This window comes from Eulemur rufifrons, chromosome 8, assembly GCF_041146395.1.
Source record: "Eulemur rufifrons isolate Redbay chromosome 8, OSU_ERuf_1, whole genome shotgun sequence".
In the NCBI taxonomy this organism is placed as follows: domain Eukaryota; kingdom Metazoa; phylum Chordata; class Mammalia; order Primates; family Lemuridae; genus Eulemur; species Eulemur rufifrons.
Genome location: NC_090990.1, coordinates 28,988,214 through 29,010,749, shown reverse-complemented (window position 1 = coordinate 29,010,749; position 22,536 = coordinate 28,988,214). Strand labels below are relative to the sequence as shown.

Here is a 22,536-nt window from a genome sequence, read left to right as displayed (position 1 = left end):
TCCCGAATTTTGTCTAGTACAGGTCTGTTCCACATGTCTGCATTCTGGACCCAGGAGGAAAGAACAACAGGTGCCTGACGTTTCTCCTGGTGGAAGAACTTGCCGTGCCTCTTATGGCCTCAGCTTGAAACAAGCACACGGTCCTTTCCACCCACATTTTATTGGCCAAAACAAATCCCATGGCCAAGCCCAAAGTCAGTGGGGTAGGGGAGTGGATGCCGTGGGCCTCCACCCAGACCCCCCCACTTCAAGGCCTACATAACCATTTTCAGATGCTGGGAATCTGCTGCTGGATCACAACTGTGTCACTCACTGGATTTGCCCTTGGCCATAAAGAACTGCCTCACCCAAAGGCATGGCCAGTGACTGGCTGATGCAGGAAAACAAAGGCCTGCCTCCTTCCTTCCATTTGGCACAGCTCTGCAGTGCTGAGCTCCAGAGCTCCAGACGATCAGCAGATGCCTCAGTTGACATCACGTAGTAGATCATCTTCTCCCTCTGCCCATTCCTGCCTCCCGCCTTTCTGATAGATGACTCTCCTGAGCACACTCCCCCATAAACCTCTGCACACAACTCTCTGTCTCCAAATCTGTTTCCAGGAAACCCCCTGTAAGACAGGTGGGCAATATGCCACACAAGGGTAGCCACGGCAAGGGCGAGGAAGGAGGGAAGACTTTCAGACAAAGAATACAGTCTGCTGCAATAGTTAAATAAAGAATGCATCATGGGCCGGGCACGGTGGCTCATGCCTGTAATCCTAGCACTTGGGAGGCCGAGGCAGGTGGATTGTTTGAGTTCAGGAGTTCAAGACCAGCCTGAGCAAGAGCAAGACCCCGTCTCTACTTAAAAATAGAAAGAAATTATCTGGCCAACTAAAAATATATAGAAAAAGTTAGCCGGGCATGGTGGTACATGCCTGTAGTCCCAGCTACTTGGGAGGCTGAGACAGGAGGATTGCTTGAGCCCAGGAGTTTGAGGTTGCTGTGAGCTAGACTGACGCCACGGCACTCTAGCCAGGGCAAAAGAGCGAGACTCTGTCTCAAAAAAAAAAAAAAAAAAAAAAAATGCATCACGGAGACAGATCTGATTTATTTTGCCTGCAACAAAATGCTGGACACATGCTCCATGTGTATGTGGGGGGACAATTGAGGCTACCTCTGGGAGGTCCCCATTTTTGGTTGCATTGAGTGTATTTTATATATTAGGGTTCTAAATAGGTTATAGTGTAGCAAAGGTTCTGGGGCTTTAAAAAATTTTTTTTCAAACAACTGGGTTCTATGATGTCTATGTATCTATCTAGCTCTGCCCAGTTGGGATAGAGTGACTCTCAGCCCGTGTGCATTTATAGCAGAAAGGTGGCCAGGCTGGTGAGCCAAACCCACACTCCAGGTGTTAGGGCCTGAATTGTGTCCCTCCAAAATTCTTATGTTGAAGTCCTAACCCCCAGTCCCTCAAAATGTGACTGCATTTGGAGATGGGGCCTTTAAAGAGGTAATTAAGTTAAAACGGGGAGTTAGAGTGAGTCCTAAACGAATATGACTGGCATCCTGTAAGAAGAGGAGCTTAGGACACAGAGAGAAACACCAGACAAGTACACACACAGAGACGATCGTGTACAGACCCAGAAGAAGACGGCCTCTACAATCCAAGAAGAAAGGCCTCAAAATGAAACCAACCCTGCTGATACCTTGATTTTTGGATCTTCAACTTCCAGATCTGCGAGGAAATGAATTTCTGTTGCTAAGCCACCCAGTCTGTGGTATTTGTTATGGCAATCCACACAGACCTGGCACCGGCGTGGAAGCTGTCACCATCCCATTGTACACAAGATGTGCCCCCTCGACTTCTCAGAGGGAAAACAAAGACGTTGTTTTAACAACTGGAACTGTCAAAGGTCCATGAAAAACAAAATTATCTAAATTGAGAAATACCCTGCATGGGGTTTTTTTGATCTGTAAGAGTGTAAAAATTGCAACATATTCAGAGCACCCATGCCAGTGAGCAGAACCCTTGTAACATTGTAGCCCCAGGCTGCTTAGGACAGCTTCTGAGCCTGGGCCTCAAGAGGCCGTACAGCTTCTGCTTTCGCTCTCTTGCCATGGGAGGAACCCCAGCCTGACCTAGTGGAGAATGAGAAGCCACGTGGAGCAGAGACAAGCTATTCTGCCTGGGGACCAACCAGGGAACTGATAGCCCTCGCCAGACACCAGAAATGTGAATAAGGCCCTCTTAGGTCATCCAGCCCCTGTCAAGATGCCAGATGATTGCAAGCACATGCGTGACCCCAGGTGAGACCAGCAGAACTGCTCAGCTGAGTTCAGCCCAAACTGCTAACCCATAGCATCAAGAATAAATAAAACAGCTATTATTTTAAGCCATCAAGTGTTAGGATAAGTTGTTACATAGCAATAGATAAATGACACACCAGGCTAAAATCATATCTGTTCTCAAGGACATATCTGATGACAGTTTGGGGACTCCCACAGCCACCTGCAAACCCTCCTTGCTGAGCCAGACAAACTTAGAAGACAAACAGCAGCTTGTGCATTGGTTCATTGTGCATCTGTCTCCCTCAGAGGCCGGATGAACAGGGCCAAAGCCCGTTCTCTTGCACCTGTTCATCCTGTGTATTGTGCTGAGCCAGGGTCTGGCATTCAGCAGGTGCTCAATAGACATTTACTCAATTAGTGAAATGCCAAGGGACTTTTTCATGTTACCAGCCTTTCCTGTTCAGGTTACTGCAACAGTAGTCTCCTACCTGGTCCCCCGACATACACACTTGTTCCCTGAAATCCATCTTCCATTCTAGGAAGAATACTTACTAAAATGCAAATCTACCCCAGTGCGATATCTGATCAAAATCTTTCATTGGCTTCCCACTGCCTTCATGGTCAAGTCCTCTTTGGAATGGATATATGATATCCTGCAAACCTTGATCCCTAATTCTAAAGTCTCACTTGTACCACTCTCTCCCTTGCTCTCTAGGCCCACCCACAGGGATTTCTTTCTGTCCCTTTCATGTAGCACACTCTCTGGTGCCTATGGACCTTTGCACATGCTATGCCTTCTAGCCGGAACATTCACCACCACCAACACCACCACCCCAGTTCCCAGGGCTGGCCAAATCCTACTCATCCTTCAACACATTTGGTTGTCCATTTTGCCTGGATCGAGAGGTGACAAGAAGTATGGATCTATACTGATTTATGGGTAGTGGCTAATGGTTTGGCTGGACAGTCAGGGACTCAGCACAGAATTGGAGGATTGGCAGTAAGGAAAGCTGGAAAAGGCATTTAGATGGAATTTCAGAAATGACACAGAATGTGAAGATATTTGCATTCCAAGTAAAATCTCACCACAAGCCATGCATGGCAGAGGGGCCTCTCAACAGTGAAGTGGACAAGATGGCACATTCTGTGGTTGTCAGCCAGCCTCTCTCTGCAGTCTCCCTGGTGCTTTTTCAATATGCTCATGTACAATGTGGTCACGGTGGCCAGAATGGAGACCATTTGTGGGATCAAAAACATGGGCTTACCTCACCGAGGCTGATCTGGCTAATGCTGCTACTGCACGTCCAACCTGCCATCAGCAGAGACAAATGCTAATATGGCATCCTTCTGCAGGGGTCCACCTAGCCACCTGGTGCCAGGTCGAGTCCATCATTGAGGGGGCATGACTTATCCTCATTGACATAGCCAGAATACAAGGTTCCATGAACCCAAGGGAGGTAGTAAGAGTGGCTTCTCTCACTATGTATGACACCATATTAGTTTCCTGTGGCTGCCATAACAAATAACTATAAACTTAAAACAACAGAAATTTCGACTTGGGAGGCTGAGGTGGGAGGATCGCTTGAGCCCAGGAATTCAGGGCTGCAGTGAGCTGTGATCGTGCCACTGGACTGTGGCCTGGGTGACAGAGCCAGACCTTATCTTAAATAAATAAATTAAATTAAACAAATTTATTCTTTCACAGTTCTGGAGGCCAGAAGTTCAGCATCAGTTTCCCTGGGGCCAGATCAAGGTGTGAGCAGGGCTGTGCTCTCTCCACAGCTCCAGGGGAGACTCTATTCCTTGAGTCTTCCAATTTCTGGTGGCTTCTGGCAATCCTTTGCTTGTGGCCACATCACTCGCATCTCTGCTTCCGCCTTCATATAACCTTCTCCCCTTCTGTATGATTGATCTCCCTCTGCCTAACTTCAAATTTAGGGCCCACCACATAATCTTACATAATATCCCCATGTCAAGAGCCTTAACTTCATCACATCTGCAAAGACCCTTTTTCCTTATACGGGTTCCAGGGATTACAGCTTGCTATCTTTGGGTGGCCATTGTTCAGCCTACTACAGCCACCCACAAAACTTTTGTCTCTAGTCCTTGCAATATTGAGCTCTGTTAGGGAGCCAACACAGTTTTCATTGAATTGGAAGTTCCAACTTCCACCTGGCCATTTTGGGCTCTTCATGCCACTAAACCAATAGGTAAAGAAAGAGTTACTGTAGTGGTTCCTTGGCTGATCCTCGTCACCAAGGGGGAACTGGGTTGCTGCTCCACCAGGGCAAGAAGGATGATGTCTGGAACCCAAGGGGTTCTCCAAGTCTCCTCTTAATACTTCCATGGACAATAATAATGGTTAATGAGAAGCTATGGCATGCCAAACTGTGCAGGACCACTGAGGATTCAGCCCCTTCAGGAATGATGGAGTCACTCCACCATGTAAAGCACCCTAACCAGCTGAAGTGTCAGCTGAGCGTACAGGGGACATAGAAGGGCAGTGGAAAACTGAAGTTATGCATGCTAACTATGGCATGGTGACCAGTTACCAGAAAGAGGTTTATTGCAGCTATGCATACTTTCTTCCTGTCTTGGGGTATGTGTGTGTGTGTTTTGTGTAATTTACTTTTTCTTCCCTCCTCTTTTCCCTTTCTTTTATATAAAAAATTGTAAATGATTACCGACTTTAGTGTTTAGTTGTACAGTGAGGTTGTAATTGAATTAGAAGAATAATTAACATCCAAATATGGACACAGTGACTAACTCGTGGACATGGATACATCTGTTGGACTGTGAGACTTTGTGCCTTTTCCATTTGGACGACAGAATAGTCTTCACTTGTATAAAGGATACTTTCATCTTACTAGGTGGAGGTTAACATATGGGTGGGTTGGTGTGTATGAATACCGAGTGTCCAAAGGAGTGGTCTGTGCTGGTTATTAAACTATTGTCTTTCGGTTCCAAGAGCAGCCATCTAACTCTGGTACTGGGGCTGGGACTCTGCAAACCACATCCCTTGGTACTCTTTTGTTAGCTGGCTTGGACAATAAGGGGCATGAGGGGAAGATTGGAAGCCAGCAGAAGTGGAGACTTCCTTCTTCCTTTGCTTCCTATCCTTATCAGCAACAGCCAGGTGGCAACAGCTGATCCCTGGCTTCAGCTTTGTTCCTGCACTCCTAGACAAGCCTCATACCCCCTGAGAGGTACCAGCACCAGCCAGAGAACACCCCCTTTTCAGATCTGAGCCCCAGAACTCCAGGACTCCCCCTCTGCAAGCTTGTGGATTCTGATAAGCCCAATCTCTTGCCTATATTCTTGCTTACTCCTGCAGCTCTAGGAGTGGTAGCTGCTTCCTGCAGTCATTTTCTCTCTGTCATCAGTGTTCTCTTTTTGTTCTTTCAGCCCTCCTACATCAGTGTAACCCATTCCCTAGAGTAAATTCTCTCTGCTGAAAAACCTAGTGGTGTTTCTGTTTTTCTGACTGGACCCCACTGATACGAACTATTAGGAATGTGGGGCTCACTTTTCACTGGTCATTGTGAGAGGTCAGCCTGCTGTGAAGGGAGGCTCACGGGAAACAGATTCCTGAATAAGCATCTAGATCCAGCTGTGCGAGAAGCCAAATCTATCCCTCGGACTTTTCAGTTCTCTGGGCCATTAAGTTTCATTTTTCGCTTAGGCCATATGGTGTTGGGTTTTTGTTGTTCACAAATCTTGTCCCCACCCCCAAATCAGGAACCTCACCCCACAGCCACTGAACAAAACCAAGACCAACCACCTCCTACTGAAAACTTTAATGAAACCAATAAGTTAATAAGTTAACAAAGTGAGGTACTTGCATATCCCAGAACCGGGTTGGTGGGGGAACCTCGATCATGGAAGGAGGGAGGGCTTCTTCCCATGTCTCCTTTGGTCATAGGGTAATCCCATTCTCCTGCCTCTCTCCACAGCTCTGTCTCTGAGGGGGTGGAGGGGTGGCTCTCTGGGGACAGTGCAGTGGTGAGGTGAGCCAGGATAGCTCCATCCAGGGCATGACGGTCACATGCAGAGGGCATGTTGGGGTAAAGGCTGGGCACCATGGGGCTGAGCAAGATCCAACCCGAGTCCTGGCGCTGGTGCATGCAGGTCCCCAGTATGAGATGCAGGCAGCTTGGCCTCAGCCACAGACGGTTGCCATTGGTCCACTACCCCGATCCTCCTGCATCCTGCATTGGCTTTGCAGAAGAGGAACAAAGGAGTAGGGGGACGAAAGTGTTCCTGGGGACCTGGAGTGGATGGGGGCTTAGCCGGGATGCAGGGCTGCTAGCTGAAGTGAAGAAGTGGGGTATGGAGAAAGGGGAGACAGTGCATGTGAAAGGCAGATGTGCAGCTGGTATAGCTGCTAGGTGCATTACTATTCTCTTTGGGAGTTAGAGTGACTAGGAAGGGGCAAGCCTGGATAGAAGCAGGCCTAGGGTCTCTCCAGTAGTGTCCATGCCCCAGAGGCCTAGGCCCAAGCTGTGCTGTGGGGATGCTGAGGAGGGCCCTCAGGGGCAGGCAGAGGCAGTGGTCAGGGCTCCTGGACCAGAGAGGAGGAGATCTTGAGGAAGGGGAGCTGGTAAAGCTCTGGGTGGGGCCTGAAGCAACCTGAGGTCACTTCAAAGCTCCTTCTCCTGCCCAGATGGAGTGGGGGGCTTCCTCTCAGTGGACACCATCCTGCAAGGCCAGGCCACTGACATCAGCTGTAGAGGCCCAGGAAAGGCTGAGTGGCTCTGTGCTCACGTCTCCAAGTATGTGTTCTTGTATGTGTCAGTGTGTGAGAGGCTTTCTGCATGTCTGGAGAAACTAAAAGGCCATGTTTGTGTGACCATCCATGGAGCACTGTCTGGGAGGTTTGGGGAAAATACAGAAAATTGTGCTGAACATCAAAGGTGTCTGGAGATCCAGGTGGAAGAGTGGACATCGAGCAGGAAGGGGGAGCCTCTGGGAGGTGACACCTGCAAATGGGAAGGCCCAGGCACTGCCCTTGGGAAAGGGCAGGGAGAAACAGGCCCCATGCTGGGTGGGGACGGGTGATAAGCCAAAGAATGGGGTTAGGGTTATGGCCAAGCAGCCTGAGACCAGCTACTGCTGGGGGCCGTCTCCCAATGGGGGAGGGGCAGAGGGACCCCATAGGGGTCCTCAAAGTTGCATATTTAACATAGTTTGCATATATGGTGCCCACCTGCTTTGTGGCAGGGTCCTGTGCTTTGTGGGTACCTATAGGGGCACCTTGGGCCCACCCCCAAGTGGGGCGAGGACTTGGCGGGAGGGCTTCCCTGCTCTGTCCGAAGGGCGGGCCTGAGACCTCACCTTGCATAGCTGGAAGCTGGGTCAGGGCCCTGGGCCCCAACGCCCGGCTCCCACTCCCGGGGCAGTGCCCCTGCCAGGCGGGTCATGTCGAGCCTTGATGGAGCCGGCAGGGCACGGGACGGCCCGACAGCCCTGCTGCTGCCCTCCGTGCGGCCTGGCATCTCATGCTCCTGAGGTGGGGGCGGGGCGCTGGCCCCCGCTGCGAGTATCTCGCCCACCCAGGCAGCTCAATACTGCGTGCGGCCTCTCTCCCCGCGAGGGAGCGAGTTCAAGTACAGAGGAGTCCGGAGGCCTCGGAGGGCGGGTACGAGCGCCAGGCCGAGGGGGTGGCCGTGTGCTGCTCCGCCCCCGAGACGCCCTTCAGTCCATGTTGGTGCTGACCGAGCGGGAGATGCTGAGCGTCTGTGCGGAGACGGAGATGTCCTCGTGGTCCACAGGGCTGTGGTAGTCCGAGGTGATGTCGGGGTCGAAGAGCGGCACTTGCACGGTGCCCAGGCTGGCCGAGGTGCCGGAGCGCAGGCAGCGCGAGTAGAAGCCCAGCAACAGGTCCAGCTTGTGCTCGATGGACTGCACCTGGGGGCGGGGCGCGGCTGGAGGCGGGGCTTGGCCGGGAAGGGGCGGGGCCGGAATGGGGTTGGGCGGGGCAACTGGGGCGCGGCGCGGTCGGTGGGCGGGGACTGGGCGGAGCTTATCTGGGAGGCGCGAGTCTGGACTGAACGCGCGGCTCGGCTGGAGAGAGGGACGGACCCGGGAAGCTGGGGCACATTCCCCTGGCGAAATTCAGTTGTGATAGATTGGGACTGTCCGTCAGACAGACAGACGACCGAGAGGCGGGCTTAAATGGAGCAGCGGGAATTTAGAGGGGTTTATCTGAGACAACTGCAACCTAGGGGCGAGACCTAGCCGGAGAGGGCGGGCTTATCCGGATACTGTGGCGGGAGTGGGAGGGTCCCGGGGCTCATCTGTGGGGCTGGGCCTGGACGGACTGCGGACTCCGGCGCCTTCCCGGCAGGTGCTCGGGGCTGCGACTCTGAGCAGCGCACCCTCTTGCCCCCGTGGCCCTCCAGAGCTTTGAAATTCCATCCTACACCCACCTGCTTTTCCACCTTAACCACGCGTCCCATCATGCTGATTTCATCCACCGCCTCCGTGTCTGAGGGCCCCTTGTCGCCCTTCTCCCGGGCTTTCCGGTCCCCGGGCCCCCGACCCACAATTTGGTCCACCCTGTGGGGAAAGGGAACCGTCAAGTGGCCCCCCACACACGCCGCCCCTGCCTTCCGCACGGATCCTGGGGCGCCTGTGAACGCGAAGACAGCCTGAGCCAGAGGGAAGGGCGGTCTGAGGGCGGGCGCCGGCGCCCTGCCAAATGGAGGCCCAGTTGGCGCGGAGGGACCGGCCCCTGCTTTGCGGTCCTTCACTGGCCGAGCGAAGGCACCACGCACAAGCATGACAAGGAAAACAGCTGCCTGGTGGAGGAGCCGTGGGAAATGCTGGGCCAGGAAAGGGGGAGGGGGACACGTGGGAATATGAGTTATGAGGTGGACAAGGCTCCAGCTGATCTCGCCTTAGTTTTCTGCTTTCCTTTGCAGCAAAATTCTTGAAAGTGTTGTCTCTACCCTCTACCTCCAATTCCTCTTCTCCCGTTCTCTCTCAAACCTACTCTAATGAGTCTTTCACCCCCACCATTTCACCAAAACTACTGCTGTCAAGCTCCGGAATGAACTCCGTGTTGCTAAATCTGACGATCAACTCTCAGTCCTCATTTTCATCTGATCACCCCTTCTTCCTGCAGACACTTTCTTCATTTGGATTCCCAAACACCATCCTGGCCCGGTTCTTTTCCTCCCTCCCTGACCTCTCCTTCCCAGTCTCCTTGGCTGGTCCTCCTCTATCTCCACAACCTCTAAACATTACAGGACCCAAGGCTCCCTCCTGGGACCTCTTTTCTCTGTTTACTCTCACTCACTAAGTGACGTCTGCCATTCCTTGATTTTCAATTCCTCTATACGCTGTTGACACCAAACCGCCATCTCCATCCCAGACCTCTCCTCTGAAATCCACACTCCTACCTTAACTGCCAGACCAACACGCTCCACTTGGATGTCTGACAGACATCACAAACCCAGCACACCCCCAACTCTCCCGATCGAAACCTGCTCCACGTATTGCCTTCTCCATGGCAATAAATGGCAACTCGAGTTTTCCTCCTACTCAAGCCAAAAATCCTGGCTTCATCCTTGAACTCTTCCTTCTTACATCCCATCAGAAAACACTGTCAACTCTACCTACAAAAATATACCTAGAATCTGGCCACTTTTTCCACTTCCACAGCTGCAACCCTGGTCCAAGTCCCCACATCTGCATGTCTGAAGTAGGCTCCTCATTGGTCTCCCTGCCTGCACCCTTGCTCCCTTACAGTCAGTCCACCCGCAACACAGCAGCCAGATGAGCCTTTTAAAAGATAACCCGATCTTAGCAGGCCTTTGGACGGAGCCCTCCAATGCTTGCAGCTCATCCTGGATGAACACCCATCTCGTGTCATTCCCTCTGGAAACCCTTCACCTAAACAGCCACGGGTCTGGCTGTCCCCTCTCCTTCCATTTGGTCTCAAATGTCACCTTCTGACCTATTTAAAATCGCAAACCTCAATACTTTAACCCCTATTTTTCTCCTTACCATCTGAGGTATTTTAGTGTTTCTTATTTATCATCTGTTTTCTTTCCACTAGAATGAAAGCTCCATGAGGGCAGGGACTCTGTTTTGCTTTCCATCATATCCCTGCTATGAGGCAAGTAGGAAATGCCCAGAGATTATCTGTTGAGTGAATAAATGAATGAGCGGGCAGTGAATGCAGTCCAGGAGAGGACAAGGGCAAGGTGTAGCTGATTTGGGTCTTGGTGTGAGGGTCATCCCTCACTGCTGGGCCTAGAGAAGCGATGTGGGAAGATTCCAGAGGCAAGAATGGGCCTTGAACACAATTTGCCTATCCCCTTGGGAAATGGGAGGTCAGTAATTATTTTACACCTATTATTTGAGGTCCAGGAAACAGTCATTCTAAACAAAGCCCCTCCGCGCAGACATGCAAGTCAATAGGCCCTCTGGGCCACAGAGGGTGGCACAGAGGCCCTAAGACTGGCTGGCCCGGTGGTCGTTCAGCCTCCAGCCCGGTGCCCTGCGAGGTCTGGCCGCAGCAGCGCTGCAAGCCAGGTAGCTGGCTCAGGCCAGAAACCCCAGCTCCGGCAGGGGACCCCGGGAGGTGCTTGGGGCTCTGGTCCACAAACCTCTTGCTGAGCTGGGGACACCGCCACCCTGCCCCGCTCTCCCACTGGGGACCAGCGCACCCACCGAGTCTGCAGGCTCTTGATCCGGCCCAGCATGTCCAGGTGCCCTGCCGAGTACTGCTCGATGACATCCTTCACGTCGTAAGGTCGCAGAGTCTCCTTGAATTTTCTTTTGGCCACCAGAAACTTCAGAATCCTGTCAGGAGAGGGAGTCTCAGAGGGAGGGGCCTGTTCGAGCAGGGGATTCCTTTCCAGCCCCTCTCCGTCCCTTTGCTACCCCTTTGTCCAGCACCAGGGCACCTCCTGCTTGGGTCACCACAAACGGACTCTGCCAGGTCCCCCAGCCTCCCTACCCCTGAGCAGCAGCAACAGGGAGGTGATGGAAAGGGGTTAGTCCTCAGGGCAGGAGGCGCATATGAGAAAACTGGGGCGGGGAGATTGGCCTTGACAAGGAGACTGCAGGGGTACTTTGAAGAGCTCTGAATTCCTGGACGTGTGTGGGTGTATTTACTCTGCTTTGGCATGACCGCTCTGCCAGCCCGTGCAGAGAATACCCTGGGGGGCAGAGTCGTGGACAGGGAAACCAGCTCCAGGGATGGCCTAAGCTGGGAGAGGGGCTGTGGAGTGGAGAGAGGGGACAGCTTTGAGCAACTCAGGAGGTGGCACTGAAAGGCTTCCTAGTCTGAGTCCAGGATGACTCTCAGGGCTTGGGCGATAGGGTGGGTGGTGGTGCTGCTGCCTGAAGTGGGGATCCAGGAGGAGGAGCAGGTTTGGGGCATACTGGGTGTGAGGGGTGTGTGGGGTGGCCAAGGAGAGCTGACCTAGGTCAGGTGGCAGCTCTGGCACTCTGTTCCAGATGCTGGTCACGTGAAGGGGAGAGACAGGATATATGAAAAGGGGGTGAGAAGAGGCCTCAGACTCCGGGGAGAGCATGGGGGAGCCTAGCTGACTCTGATGTTGAAAGGAACACAAGGGCAGAGGCAGTGGGCAGCCAGGGAAAACAGAAGGTGAGTCCAGAAGGCCGGGGGTCAGGGGGTCTCTGGAGCTACAGCTGCCAGGACGCCACACCAAGGAGCTCGGGGGCCACAGCCATGCCTAGGCCATGGCCAAAGGGCTTAGAAGACTCTGGTCCCCTCATAATTGTGGAGGCAGGGAGACAGCCAGTAGAGCAAGGGCTTTCAAACTTTTTGGACCAAGATCTATCATAAGAATTACATTTTAGGTCACAAACAAGTTTATATACACACATGCACAGATAACTGAAGTATAAGTTTCATAATTTACCCTTCATATGAGAGATGCACTCTGATATTTTCTATTCTATTCTTTTTTTTTTTTTAATGCTGATCAGGGCCCACTAACTTGATTCCACTAAGTTGATTTCAAACCATCTCAATCTGTGGTTTGAAAAGCACTTCTCTGGAAGAAGTCTTGGGGGAAACAGACAGACTGAGGCCAAGACACCCAAGGAGAGAGAGTTTGAGACACAGGGACAAAAAGATGAGACTGAGACAGAGAGATGCAGGGGAAAAGTGGACAAGACAGGGCCCACTGGGAGAGACAGGCAGCCGCTGACACACAGCCAGGGAGAGAGAGAAAGAAGAGAGGCTGGTGCAGACAAGAGCCAGAGGCAGGGGAGAGAAGAAGAGGAAGAGGAGAGGCAAAGTGAGGAGTGACCAGGAGGACACTGTGTATGCGAGGAGAGGGACAGTGATGGGCAGCTGTTCCCACCACCTTGCTGGAGCCAGGCCCTCTAGACATGACGGGTAGGAGCAAACCCTGCTGGGAGCCAGATGCCACCCCCACCCCACCTGCACTCTAGGCAGGCAGCAGCTGGCACGCCGGGAGCAAGCCAGGCCTGGCCACGAGGGCAGGCCCAGATGGAAGGCAGCAGTGGGTGGCAGACGGAGCGGGTGCTCACCTCAGGCCTTGGTCTCACCTGACGGAGCGGATGACTGTCTTCACAGCGGGCATGACATCGTCCACTGTGAGCTCACACTGGTAGCTCTTCTCCTCTGCTGCTTCCTCTGAGGGGCCCTCTGAAAAGACAGAGACAGCCCAAGTGGTCCACTCTCAACCCCCACCACCACCAATGCATGCCAAACCACCATCAGAGGTACCAACTGGAAGAGAGAGGGGCCCACAGAGGGCCCAGAAGCTTCCTGGGGGCAGACCAGGCTCCTGCCTCCCTGGCTGCTGCCCCTCACCACCCTACCCAGGGCAGAAAACCCCAGTCTGTTGCATGCCCATCTGCCCCTGTGGCCAGTCAGGGTAAACATCTGCCTGTGGCCAAGTGAGCAGGAGCTACTTTAGGGCACATCTGGTCTGGCTGGAGCAAATTTGTTGCACAAAGTCCTGGGGGAAGCCCCACTGATCCCACCATGCAGAACAGTGAGCCCCAGAGAAAAGGCGCTTGATGCCTTTGCAAGTACCCAGCCACACCGTCTTATCCTGCAGCTCACGGGGCTGCCTCCCACCCGCAGATTTGCAACTGGGGAAGGCCCTGTGCCCTGGATGAGACAAACAGCCTCTCTGAGGCTGGTGCCCTGAGCTGCACAGAGAGGTGATGCTATCTTTGCCCCACAGGAGCAGGGAGCAGATCAGACAGCTTCCAGCACAGGGAAGGGCGGTCCCAGGCACCAGCCATGCCCAGGCTTCTGTGGGTCAGCACCTCCCGGTGGTTTGTGGGGTTCTGCAAACTCTGAATTGTCAGCCAGAAGCATTTTGAGGGCTTGCACAGCACAGGCAGAGACAGCATGGCTGGGCCCCCTCCCTCCGAGGCTAAAGGGGCTTCCTGTCCCCATCTTCCATCCTTGTCCACTCACCCCGACCTTTCTCCACCCAGGGGCATAAAGTATGTCAAAGCTGGGAGAGGTCTTCCGGGGGCTTGGTCGAAATGACCCAGGGGTCATTTTCCAGAAGAGGACACTGAGGCACAGAGGGGTGTGGAGGGTGGCGAGGACCTTTCCTAAATCACTGTGCAAGTCTCGAGCAGAGCTAGAACTCAGAAAAGTGACCCCACCAGGTCCACGGCTTCATGTCCGCAGGCCAGGCTGGGTGAGGAGGGGCAGGCAGAGTGCACGGACTTTGGAGCTGGACAGACCGGCTTGAGGATAGCAGCTCTGCCATTCACGGGCTGGGGGATCTGTGTCCCTGTCTGTAAAGTGGGGATGAAAACAGAACCTACTTCCCGGGGTCACTGGGAGAAAGAAATGATATAATCCGGTGTGGAGTGTATACGGTCAGGGCTCATCAAGCAGGGGTTCCTGCTCCTTCCAAAGCACACTTGTCACCAGCTAGCTTTTGTAGAGCACTTTCTGTGTTCTCAAAAGTCTTCTGTTCACCTTCTGTGGATTATCTCATTTAATCTTCACAATCATCCTATGTCCTAAGAAGTAGATACTACCATTGTCCCCATTTTACAGATAAGGAGAATGAGACCCAGAGAGATTAGGTCACTTGTCCAAGGTAAGTGACAGAGCCAGGATTTAAGTCCAGGCAGCCTAGCCCCAAAGCCTTTGCTCTTAACCACTGCCAAATGCCACCCTCCGTTTGATTCTTGGTCTGATGCCCGTCTTACAGCCTGGTGCCCAAAGGTGGTCAATCACTTGTAGAGCTGAGACTAGAGCCAGATCTTTCTGCCCTCAGCCCAGACTGTCCCCACCCCTGCCAACCTCAGCAGGTCCTGGGCTCCAGACCCCCAGGGGCTCACCCTCAGCAGAAGTTCGGGGTTTGAGTTTCAAGGAGGCCCGGAAGCGAGTGCGGTCATTGAAGCTCCAGCTCTTCTGCACCTTGGTGGGGCTGCTGGCCTCGCCCACCTGCTCACTGCTCGGGGAGGTGGGCATTGGCGGAGGTGCCAGGTGCTGCTTGGAAGGACCTGTCCGCCGCTGGGAGCTGCCCATGCGGATGCGGTCTTTGATGCCCATCCGACTGCTGGCAGGGCAGCGGGGCGTGGGGAGAGAGCAAAGTTATCCGGGGCTGGGGGTGGGGGGGTGAGTGGGGACAAAGCTGACTTAGGACCTAGGGGTGGCTATTGAGTCTTGCTTGATTCCCCAACCACATGGAGACTTCCTGGGGTGGGACAGGGTGTGGTGAGGGGGGCCCTGACTCCCACGAGAAGGTGATTCAGTGTCAGTTGGAGCAGATCCCCTTCCCACCCCTACCTCCCACCCCTCATTGCCCAGACAGATAAGGGATACACAGGAGACAGATGTCAGAGTGGAAGGACTGAGAGAAACCCAAGAAAGGAGTCAGAGAGACAGACAGGAGGACAGGGGAGTTGGGCCTGGCGCAGGTGGGTGGGTGGAGAGTGGAGGTGGTGACCCCTTTGGGCACAGACAGGCTGCTGAGGGTCGGCAGCTCACCTGGCCGTGCACACTGAGGTAGGCCTCCGGTCCCCACTGTGCGCAGGGACAGGGTGTGTGGAGTCGAGTGTGTGTGTGTGTGTGTGTGTGTGAGCACAAGTACATGGCAGTGCAGGTGCACAGGCACCAGTGTGTATACATATCATCTGTTGGCATGTATGTACATGCGTCAATTTATATTTTCCTCCATTCCCTGCTGCTGCAGCTACCTGATCCCACATTGGTCAGGTCAGGGACTTAGGACCTGGTACAGCTGTGCAGGCAGTGCACTGCCCAATAAGGTCTCCATCACACAAAGACTTCCATGCAATGGTGCCCTTGGCTGTGTGTGGTGTGATGGCCTGATCAGGGCCTTGGCCCCATGGGTCTAGCTGCTGGGCCCGCAAGTATGCCCAGCACATGCTTAGTGCCTGCCCTCCCAGTAAGGGTCTATATTTGATAACCTGTTCTTCTGTGGTCTCCCCTGCCTGAGCTCTGCCTGCCTGGACTGATGTCCTGGGAGATTTTGGATCCCCCCTTAAAGATCTACCCCACTATATTGCCTACTGAACTCCCAGTTCAACAGCACTACACATGTCTGTGAGCATGTGAACACACATGTGCATGTCTGTACATGCTTGGACTTCCCTTCCCACGCCCAACTCTCCACCACATCCCCAAACCTTGGAGGAAGACAGGTCGGGGGAGGCCTCAGGTTCTCCAGGACAGACCCCAGTTAACCAACACCTGGTAGAGTAACTCTGTGTCCAAGAGGTTCAAGGACCATGCTATCACTGTTTGGGTAGGACCTATGCACACACCCTCCATCCCATGCCCTGTGGTGTCACCGCTGCCTCCCCTGCTGTGCTTTGCCACTGGAGGACCCCCTGCAGAAGGTGCCGGGAGTGGGGGTCTCCACCAGCCCTGGCTTAGGAGAGCACCAGCCAGCCTCGGAGGAGGCTGGAGGTGGAGCAGGGGTTGGGGGAGAAGACTGTGTCACCTACTCTCAGGGACTTCCAGATCCAGGGCTGAGCAGAGGAGAGGTCTGGTTTCGGTGCTGGGTGGCAGCCGGGGTTCCCCCATGCCCAGGGCATGGGGTAGAGGGCAGAGAGCCAAGGTGCTGAGGTGAGGGGATCTCGAAACCAGGGCACCTTCGGGAAGGTGGCCAGGATGTAGGGCCATCCTTGGTGGGGGGGGCCTCTGCCCAGAGGGGAGAGGTTTAGATGTCAAGGATGGGGGCCCTGAGGGTATCAGGAGGGAAGGACGGGGATGGCTGCCGAAATCCAGCATGCTCTTTGCTGGCCCAGGGTCCCACCGACACATCCCAAAGATTCCAATCTAAGTTTGAGGTTGGCTCTCCCAAACTTTCCTCTGCAGAGCCATTCCTTGGGCTCTCCTCATGCCGGCAAGCACCCCACCCCACCCAGTCCATGCAACCCCTCCCCCTGTCCTCCACTCCTCCAAGTGGAGAGGAAGAGAGGAGGGTGGAGAAGGCCCTGACCCTTCACCCAAGGGCCTGGGACTTTGCATCGCTGCACCCAGCACGTAAGACTCCAATGGCGTTCTGGGGAAGGAAATGATCTCCCCGTCATGAGAAGTATGCAAGCAAGGCTGAGCTTGTACTCAGCAGGACTTTTGGAAGAAGGGGTCTGGGGCTTGCACTAGAGACCTTGAAAGGTCCCTTTCCAGCTCTGATTCTGTGATGGTTGAGGGAGGTTCTGGCCTGGTTTATGGGGTTCTGTAATTTTCAGGCCAGAGACCATGGGCTCCTATTTTAATGTGAGAAGGCACTGTTTTCCCAGGAGTGGCCCTGGATTGCAGCTCCTTGGGCAGGGCCCAGAAAATGGCCTACATTGGCCTCCCTGAGCCTAAAAGCTCAGAGAAAATGAAAAGAAACCTGGCACACACAGGCACCCAAGGGCACCCAAAAGCTCCTTCCCTTCCCTGGCTCCTTAGAACGCGCAGGGTCCTGTCTGCCTCCCCTTTCAGCTCTGTCAGCCACTGTGTGTGGCAGGCTCCAGCTTCACCATCCCTACTTTACAAATGAGGAAAGAGGTGAAATGACTTGCCCAAAGTCACAGAGCTCCTATGGGACAGAGGAAGGACTGGAACCCAGTTTTCTCTGATTTCAGGGACTGTGTTCTTTTTCTGGGACAAGCAATCAGGATAGAGTCTAGAGGCAATTTTGCCCCCCAGAGGACATTTGACAATGCCTGAGACAGTTTTGGTTGTCACACTGGGGGGTGCTCCTGGCATCTAGTAGGCAGAGGCCAGGGAGGCTGCTAAATATCCTACCCTGCATGTGATAGCCCCGCCCACAAAGAATTATCCAACTCAAGACAGCAATGGTGCCAAGATCGAGAAACTCTGGTCTAAGGGTCTGTTGGTGCCTGGAGAGCCATGGGTGGGCTTGACTGCCGTATCCTAGGGGGAGGGCAAGCTCTGGCTGCCCTGCTCAACCCAACCCCTGTACTCACTTCCAGAAGGGATTTCTATAGGGATTGATTCATCATCTGCCAGCCAAGGCCAGGCTCTTGGGGAAACAGAGGCAGACGCATCTGATGCCACATACCACCCCTCTCTTCAGGGACTGTGCAAACAGCCTCCCTGCTGGCCCCTGCCCTGGCTGTGCCCTCCTGTCTCTCATGTCCTCCACAGCCAAAGGAGGCTTGCAAAGAGTCTGACGGAGAGACTCCTCAGCTTAACCCTTTGGTGTGTCCCCATTGCCTACAGCCATGGTTTCCAAGCTATTTTTTAAAGTAAGTAAGATCTTAACTGCCCAACATGCTAAATCAAATGAAGCCAACATTTTTAGGAACCAGGCACAGTTTCAGTGGAAGCAGATCATATTATCATCTTCATTTTCCATCTGAGGAAACTGAGGCACAGAGGGGTCAAGTGGTTCACCCAAGGACACATGACTAGTGAGTGGTGGCTAGACTGTGGTCCAGAACCCACGTTTCTTTCTTTTCTTTCTTTCTTTCTTTTTTTTTTTTTTTGAGACAGAGTCTCACTCTGTTGCCTGGGCTAGAGTGCCGTGGCGTCAGCCTAGCTCACAGCAACCTCAGACTCCTGGGCTCAAGTGATCCTACTGCCTCAGCCTCCCGAGTAGCTGGGACTACAGGCATGCGCCACCATGCCCGGCTAATTTTTTCTCTATATATATTTTTTAGCTGTCCAAATCATTTCTTTCTATTTTTAGTAGAGACAGGGTCTCGCTCTTGCTCAGGCTGGTCTCGAACTACTGACCTCGAGTGATCCTCCCGCCTCAGCCTCCCAGAGTGCTAGGATTACAGGCGTGAGCCACCGCGCCCAGAACCCATGTTTCTAAGAAAGACTGCCCCTTGTCAGAAGCACACCGGGCAGCCAGGAGCTCTCACGCATCTCCTGGCTCTGGGCCCCCCAACCCACAAGGCTCCAGAGGCACCTTTGGGAAACCAAAGACCCAGTGAGCCCAGGCTGCCAGGCGCACCAATAGGAAGAAGCACCAATCGATGCGGGGCTGCTGATTTTCCCCAAGCTGTCCGCTCCCTCTCTCCCTCACCTCCTTGCCCAGGTCCTGCTGCTTCCTCAGCCTGCAGTGCCCTCCCTGCCACACACTCCTTCCAAGGCTTCCCTGGGTTGCATGCCTCACCCAAGCTCCACAGCCCCTCTGCCCCCTCCTTTTGCTGCACTCGTTTAACCGAACTGCAATTACTCTTTGCAGCTCTCCAGGGACCATGCCCCAAGCCCCGGCAGAGGCATCCCCAGATAGGCGAGGGGCTCATCGGGGGCCCTGAGGCAGACGGCAGGCGGCAGGCACATGCACCTTGTCCTTGGCCCATCCTGTCCCCCTCTCCAGCCCCCGAAGTGGGTAGGGCAAGGAGGAGTGGGGACCGGAGGAGCAGGCGAGGAGGTACCTCGGTCTCCAGCTGGCGTGGATCCGAAAGAAACTCCGTTTATTATTAAACATCTGGCTGGAAAGTTGAGAACAAGACACGAACAGAGGTTAGTGGGAAAGGGGCCGTGGGCAGAGCGTGGGGAGCGTGGCCAGGATGGGGCCGGCCTCCTGTGGCTGGTGGGAGAGAAGGACCTCCACCTGAATCATCCTCTAGCCCCATCCCCAGGAATAAGAGGTTCTCACACTTTGCATAAGGATCTCCTGGGGAGCGTGTTGAAAACGCAGAAGCCGCCACTCTCCAGAGATTCTGATCCTGAGGGCTTGGGGAGAGGTCCAGGTATCTGCATTTTGAACAAACACCCCATGGGATGCTGATGCAGGAGGTCAGGAGACCATGCTTAGAGAAACTCACTGCAAAACCCTAATGAGGGGCTGCGCTGCCCTGGCAATGCCAGCCCCCAGGAAGTCTTGCTCCTTTATCTCCACTTCCTGTGAACATGCTCCACCTGGGTCCCTCCCCAGCACCACTAGGGGTGTGACCAACCAGGAGTGTATATGTGTGTGTTTGGGGGAGAGGGGCTGTTCTGGCTAGGGTACCCACCCCATAGGACCAAGACAGCCATGATTAAGGATATGGCCATTTGGCCTGAGTGTGGTGATGGATCTAGAAGTGGTAGCTCAGCCCCCTGGGTCCCTGGAAAGAAAGGACACACCATCAGCCTCACCATGAGTCCTAGACACACAGGCCCTCCAGGGCAGAGAGATACAGGGCTGGGAGTTAGTACTGGCCAAGCCCCTAGCAGTAATCTGTTCCCGGGCCTTGGGGGGCTCAGGGACCCAGAGAAGCTGTGGGGGGCGGTACAGGTGCTGGCTCCAGGCTAACTTCCGTTCCCAGTGCCTGCCTATTCGGGCAAGGTGAGACCAGAGTGAACAGGAAGCTACAGAGGACCCTGGCTCAGGTCCTGGGCAGGGATGCTAGAATGGCAAAACTTCTGAGTTTCTGCCTATAAGCAGTGGTTCGGTGGGAAAGCGGGTAACATCGGCGTCCTCAGGCAGTGACGGAGAATCAGAGTGGGGCCCCACCATGGACTTCTCTCCCAGGGAGTTCCCAGCCTGGCCTGGCTGGTCATGTGTCCCCTCCCTCCGGCCCCAGACCTGAGGGGCTCTCCCTCTCTACCCACTTCCTGTCCAGCCCTGGCCCAGAAGTACCATCACCGAGAACAGGGAAGGGCTGCCGCTCCCTGCATCCTCTGCACCAGAACACCTCCCCACACCTTTCCAGTCCAGAGGCTCAGAGAACCCAGAGCCCCTGATCAGCCTGAACCTCACGAATTTTCTGCCAGGACACAGAGGTTCAGAGTGACTTGATGACTTCCTCGGAGACACACAGCATCAGGTGGCAGAGGCAAGGTCCACCGTCCCTCCTCCCTCTCATCTCCCAGCCCTTGCTCCAGGTCTGGGGCTCAGAATCACACTGAGGCTCAAGGCCCCAGTGTCCCCCTGTCTGGTTCCAGGAGGACATGTGAAGATATGACAAAAATAAAGAGATGGGTAAAGGACAGGGGAGGAACGAGGCGGTTTGAACCCTTGACCTCCAAGCTCCACAAGAGCAGCCACCTGACCATGCTGTAATTTGACGGGCTTCCCTTATCCAAATGTGCCTGAAACTCCTGTATCTGTGAACATTGTTCTTCTTTTGAGATGCAAAAGCTCTGGGAAAGACAGGTCAAGGGGAAGAGACTATTGGGAGCACCAAAGTGACCTCAGTAAGGACAAAAAGAGAGTCCCAGGAGGACCCCCTGGGCTCAGCAAAGCTGTGGACAAGGGTCGCACAAGACAAGAGCGTTAGTCGCTGGTCACGTTTATGCAGGTCCTACGTGGTCTTAGTCACAGAGCTCTCTTTCCAGCCGGCATCTCCTTTCCGAGAGGCAAGTTCAGTCCAGCCCCTGCCAGGGCAACATGCCGGGGGGGAAGGGGTTCCCTGCCCTCACACCCCAGGGCAGTGCCCACGATTACCTGAGCCGTAAGCACCTGTGGCCAGCGGCCTCCTCCTCTCTCCAGCTTCCCAGGAGGGATGGGGGTGCAGGGATGGAAGAGTGAGGGGACGTGGAAACAGAGAAAGAAAGAGGACAATGGCATGAACGGAGGAGGTGATGGGAAGGGTGGTGTGGACATCTCTCCCACTCAGACCCTTGAAGCCCCAGGTGACAAAAAGGTGAGTCCGGCCTGGCCTTTCCAGAGAGGCCCTCGGTCTGTACCTGGCTGGCCCTCTGACGACACCACCCAGGCCTCGTAACAAGGCCTAGGAGTCCCCAAAACAGGCTCAGACACTCATGTAGTGGCTGGAGGCAGGTCTGAGAGAGGATGAGACAGAAGATGGAAGAAGAGGAGGAGAAGCAAGAGGAGGTGGCGGCCCCAGGGGGCCCCTACCTTTCCCCAGGGCAGAAGGAGGCGCTGCCCGGCCGGTGGCAGGTGGCAACGGGCGGGTAACGGGAGGGCGCTCCGTCGGGTACCGGCGCCCGCCGCACCTCCAGGGGCCGTAGGCCCCCGTTGCGGGCCCGTTGCACGTGCTCAAACAAGAGCGCCAGCTCTCTGCAGGAGAGGGCGCCATCAGCAGCAGGCAGGGTCCTGGCGCCACCCTCTCACCCAGTGGGCGCTGCGCCCCTGAGCCCAGATCCTGCCAGGTCCTGCCTCTCTGGAGGTGCTCACCGATGCCCCGGGCCAGGCCGGGACAGGGTGGGGAGTGGGAGAGACTGGCCTTCCTCCCCCACTTTCTATATTTAGTTCCTGGGAGTCCTGAGGGATGCCAGGCGTGGTCATGAAGGCTGGGCACAACTCGAGGGCAGCGAGTTGGGAGCTCCAGTCCAGCTCACTCTGCTCGCCGAGCTGACTGCCTGGGCCTGGAGCTGTGCCCACCAGTGGCCAGCAGCAGCCCTGAAATCCTACCCTCCAGATCTGCCTCTGGATTTTAGGGGAGACTGAGGCTGAGGAGGGAGATTTGATAGGGCGGCTAGCCCAGCTTCCTTCCCCTATGGCAATCACTCCTGCCACTGGGTTCTTGGAGACTGGATCTTGGGCCTGCAGCTTCTTCCTAACTCTCCAGGCCATTTTCTGCTGCCATAAGCCAAGGAGGGTATCTCCCCTCTCCCCTGCCTACCATCCCATTGTACAGATGAGGAGACTGAGGTCCAAGGAGCAGGAGGCCCAGTGGACCCAGCATCTCCACACTAGGCTCTGTGACTCTTACCAGAAGACCCAGACCACCCTCCCACCCCCACCACCCCTCACACACATCATATTTCTAACAAAGCAGTCCCTGCCCCCCTCCCCATGCCGGGCCTTGAGCCCTCAGGGCTACTGCTGGAGAAAGAGGCTGCTTCTAACCCAGCCACACCCCCGTTTCTGAGGTGGGAGCTTGCCTCTGCCAG

General features: G+C 54.6%; 1 protein-coding gene across 2 annotated transcripts in view; it reads right to left on the bottom strand.

The window, feature by feature from the left end:
- Positions 1-6,052: 6,052 nt before the first annotated feature.
- Positions 6,053-22,536, bottom strand: part of KCNQ4 (potassium voltage-gated channel subfamily Q member 4) — a 51,771-nt gene continuing 35,287 nt past the window's right edge. Inside the window, exons 9-14 of one of the 2 annotated variants that reach the window (XM_069477776.1) lie at positions 21,539-21,700; positions 14,598-14,818; positions 12,825-12,924; positions 10,950-11,081; positions 8,699-8,828; positions 6,053-8,177 (exon numbers count right to left, since the gene is read on the bottom strand). In XM_069477776.1, the coding sequence (XP_069333877.1) occupies positions 7,965-8,177; positions 8,699-8,828; positions 10,950-11,081; positions 12,825-12,924; positions 14,598-14,818; positions 21,539-21,700 (958 nt within the window). In that variant the 3' untranslated portion in view covers positions 6,053-7,964. The remainder of the gene's footprint in view (positions 8,178-8,698; positions 8,829-10,949; positions 11,082-12,824; positions 12,925-14,597; positions 14,819-21,538; positions 21,701-22,536) is intronic. The other variant, XM_069477777.1, reaches the window with a different exon arrangement.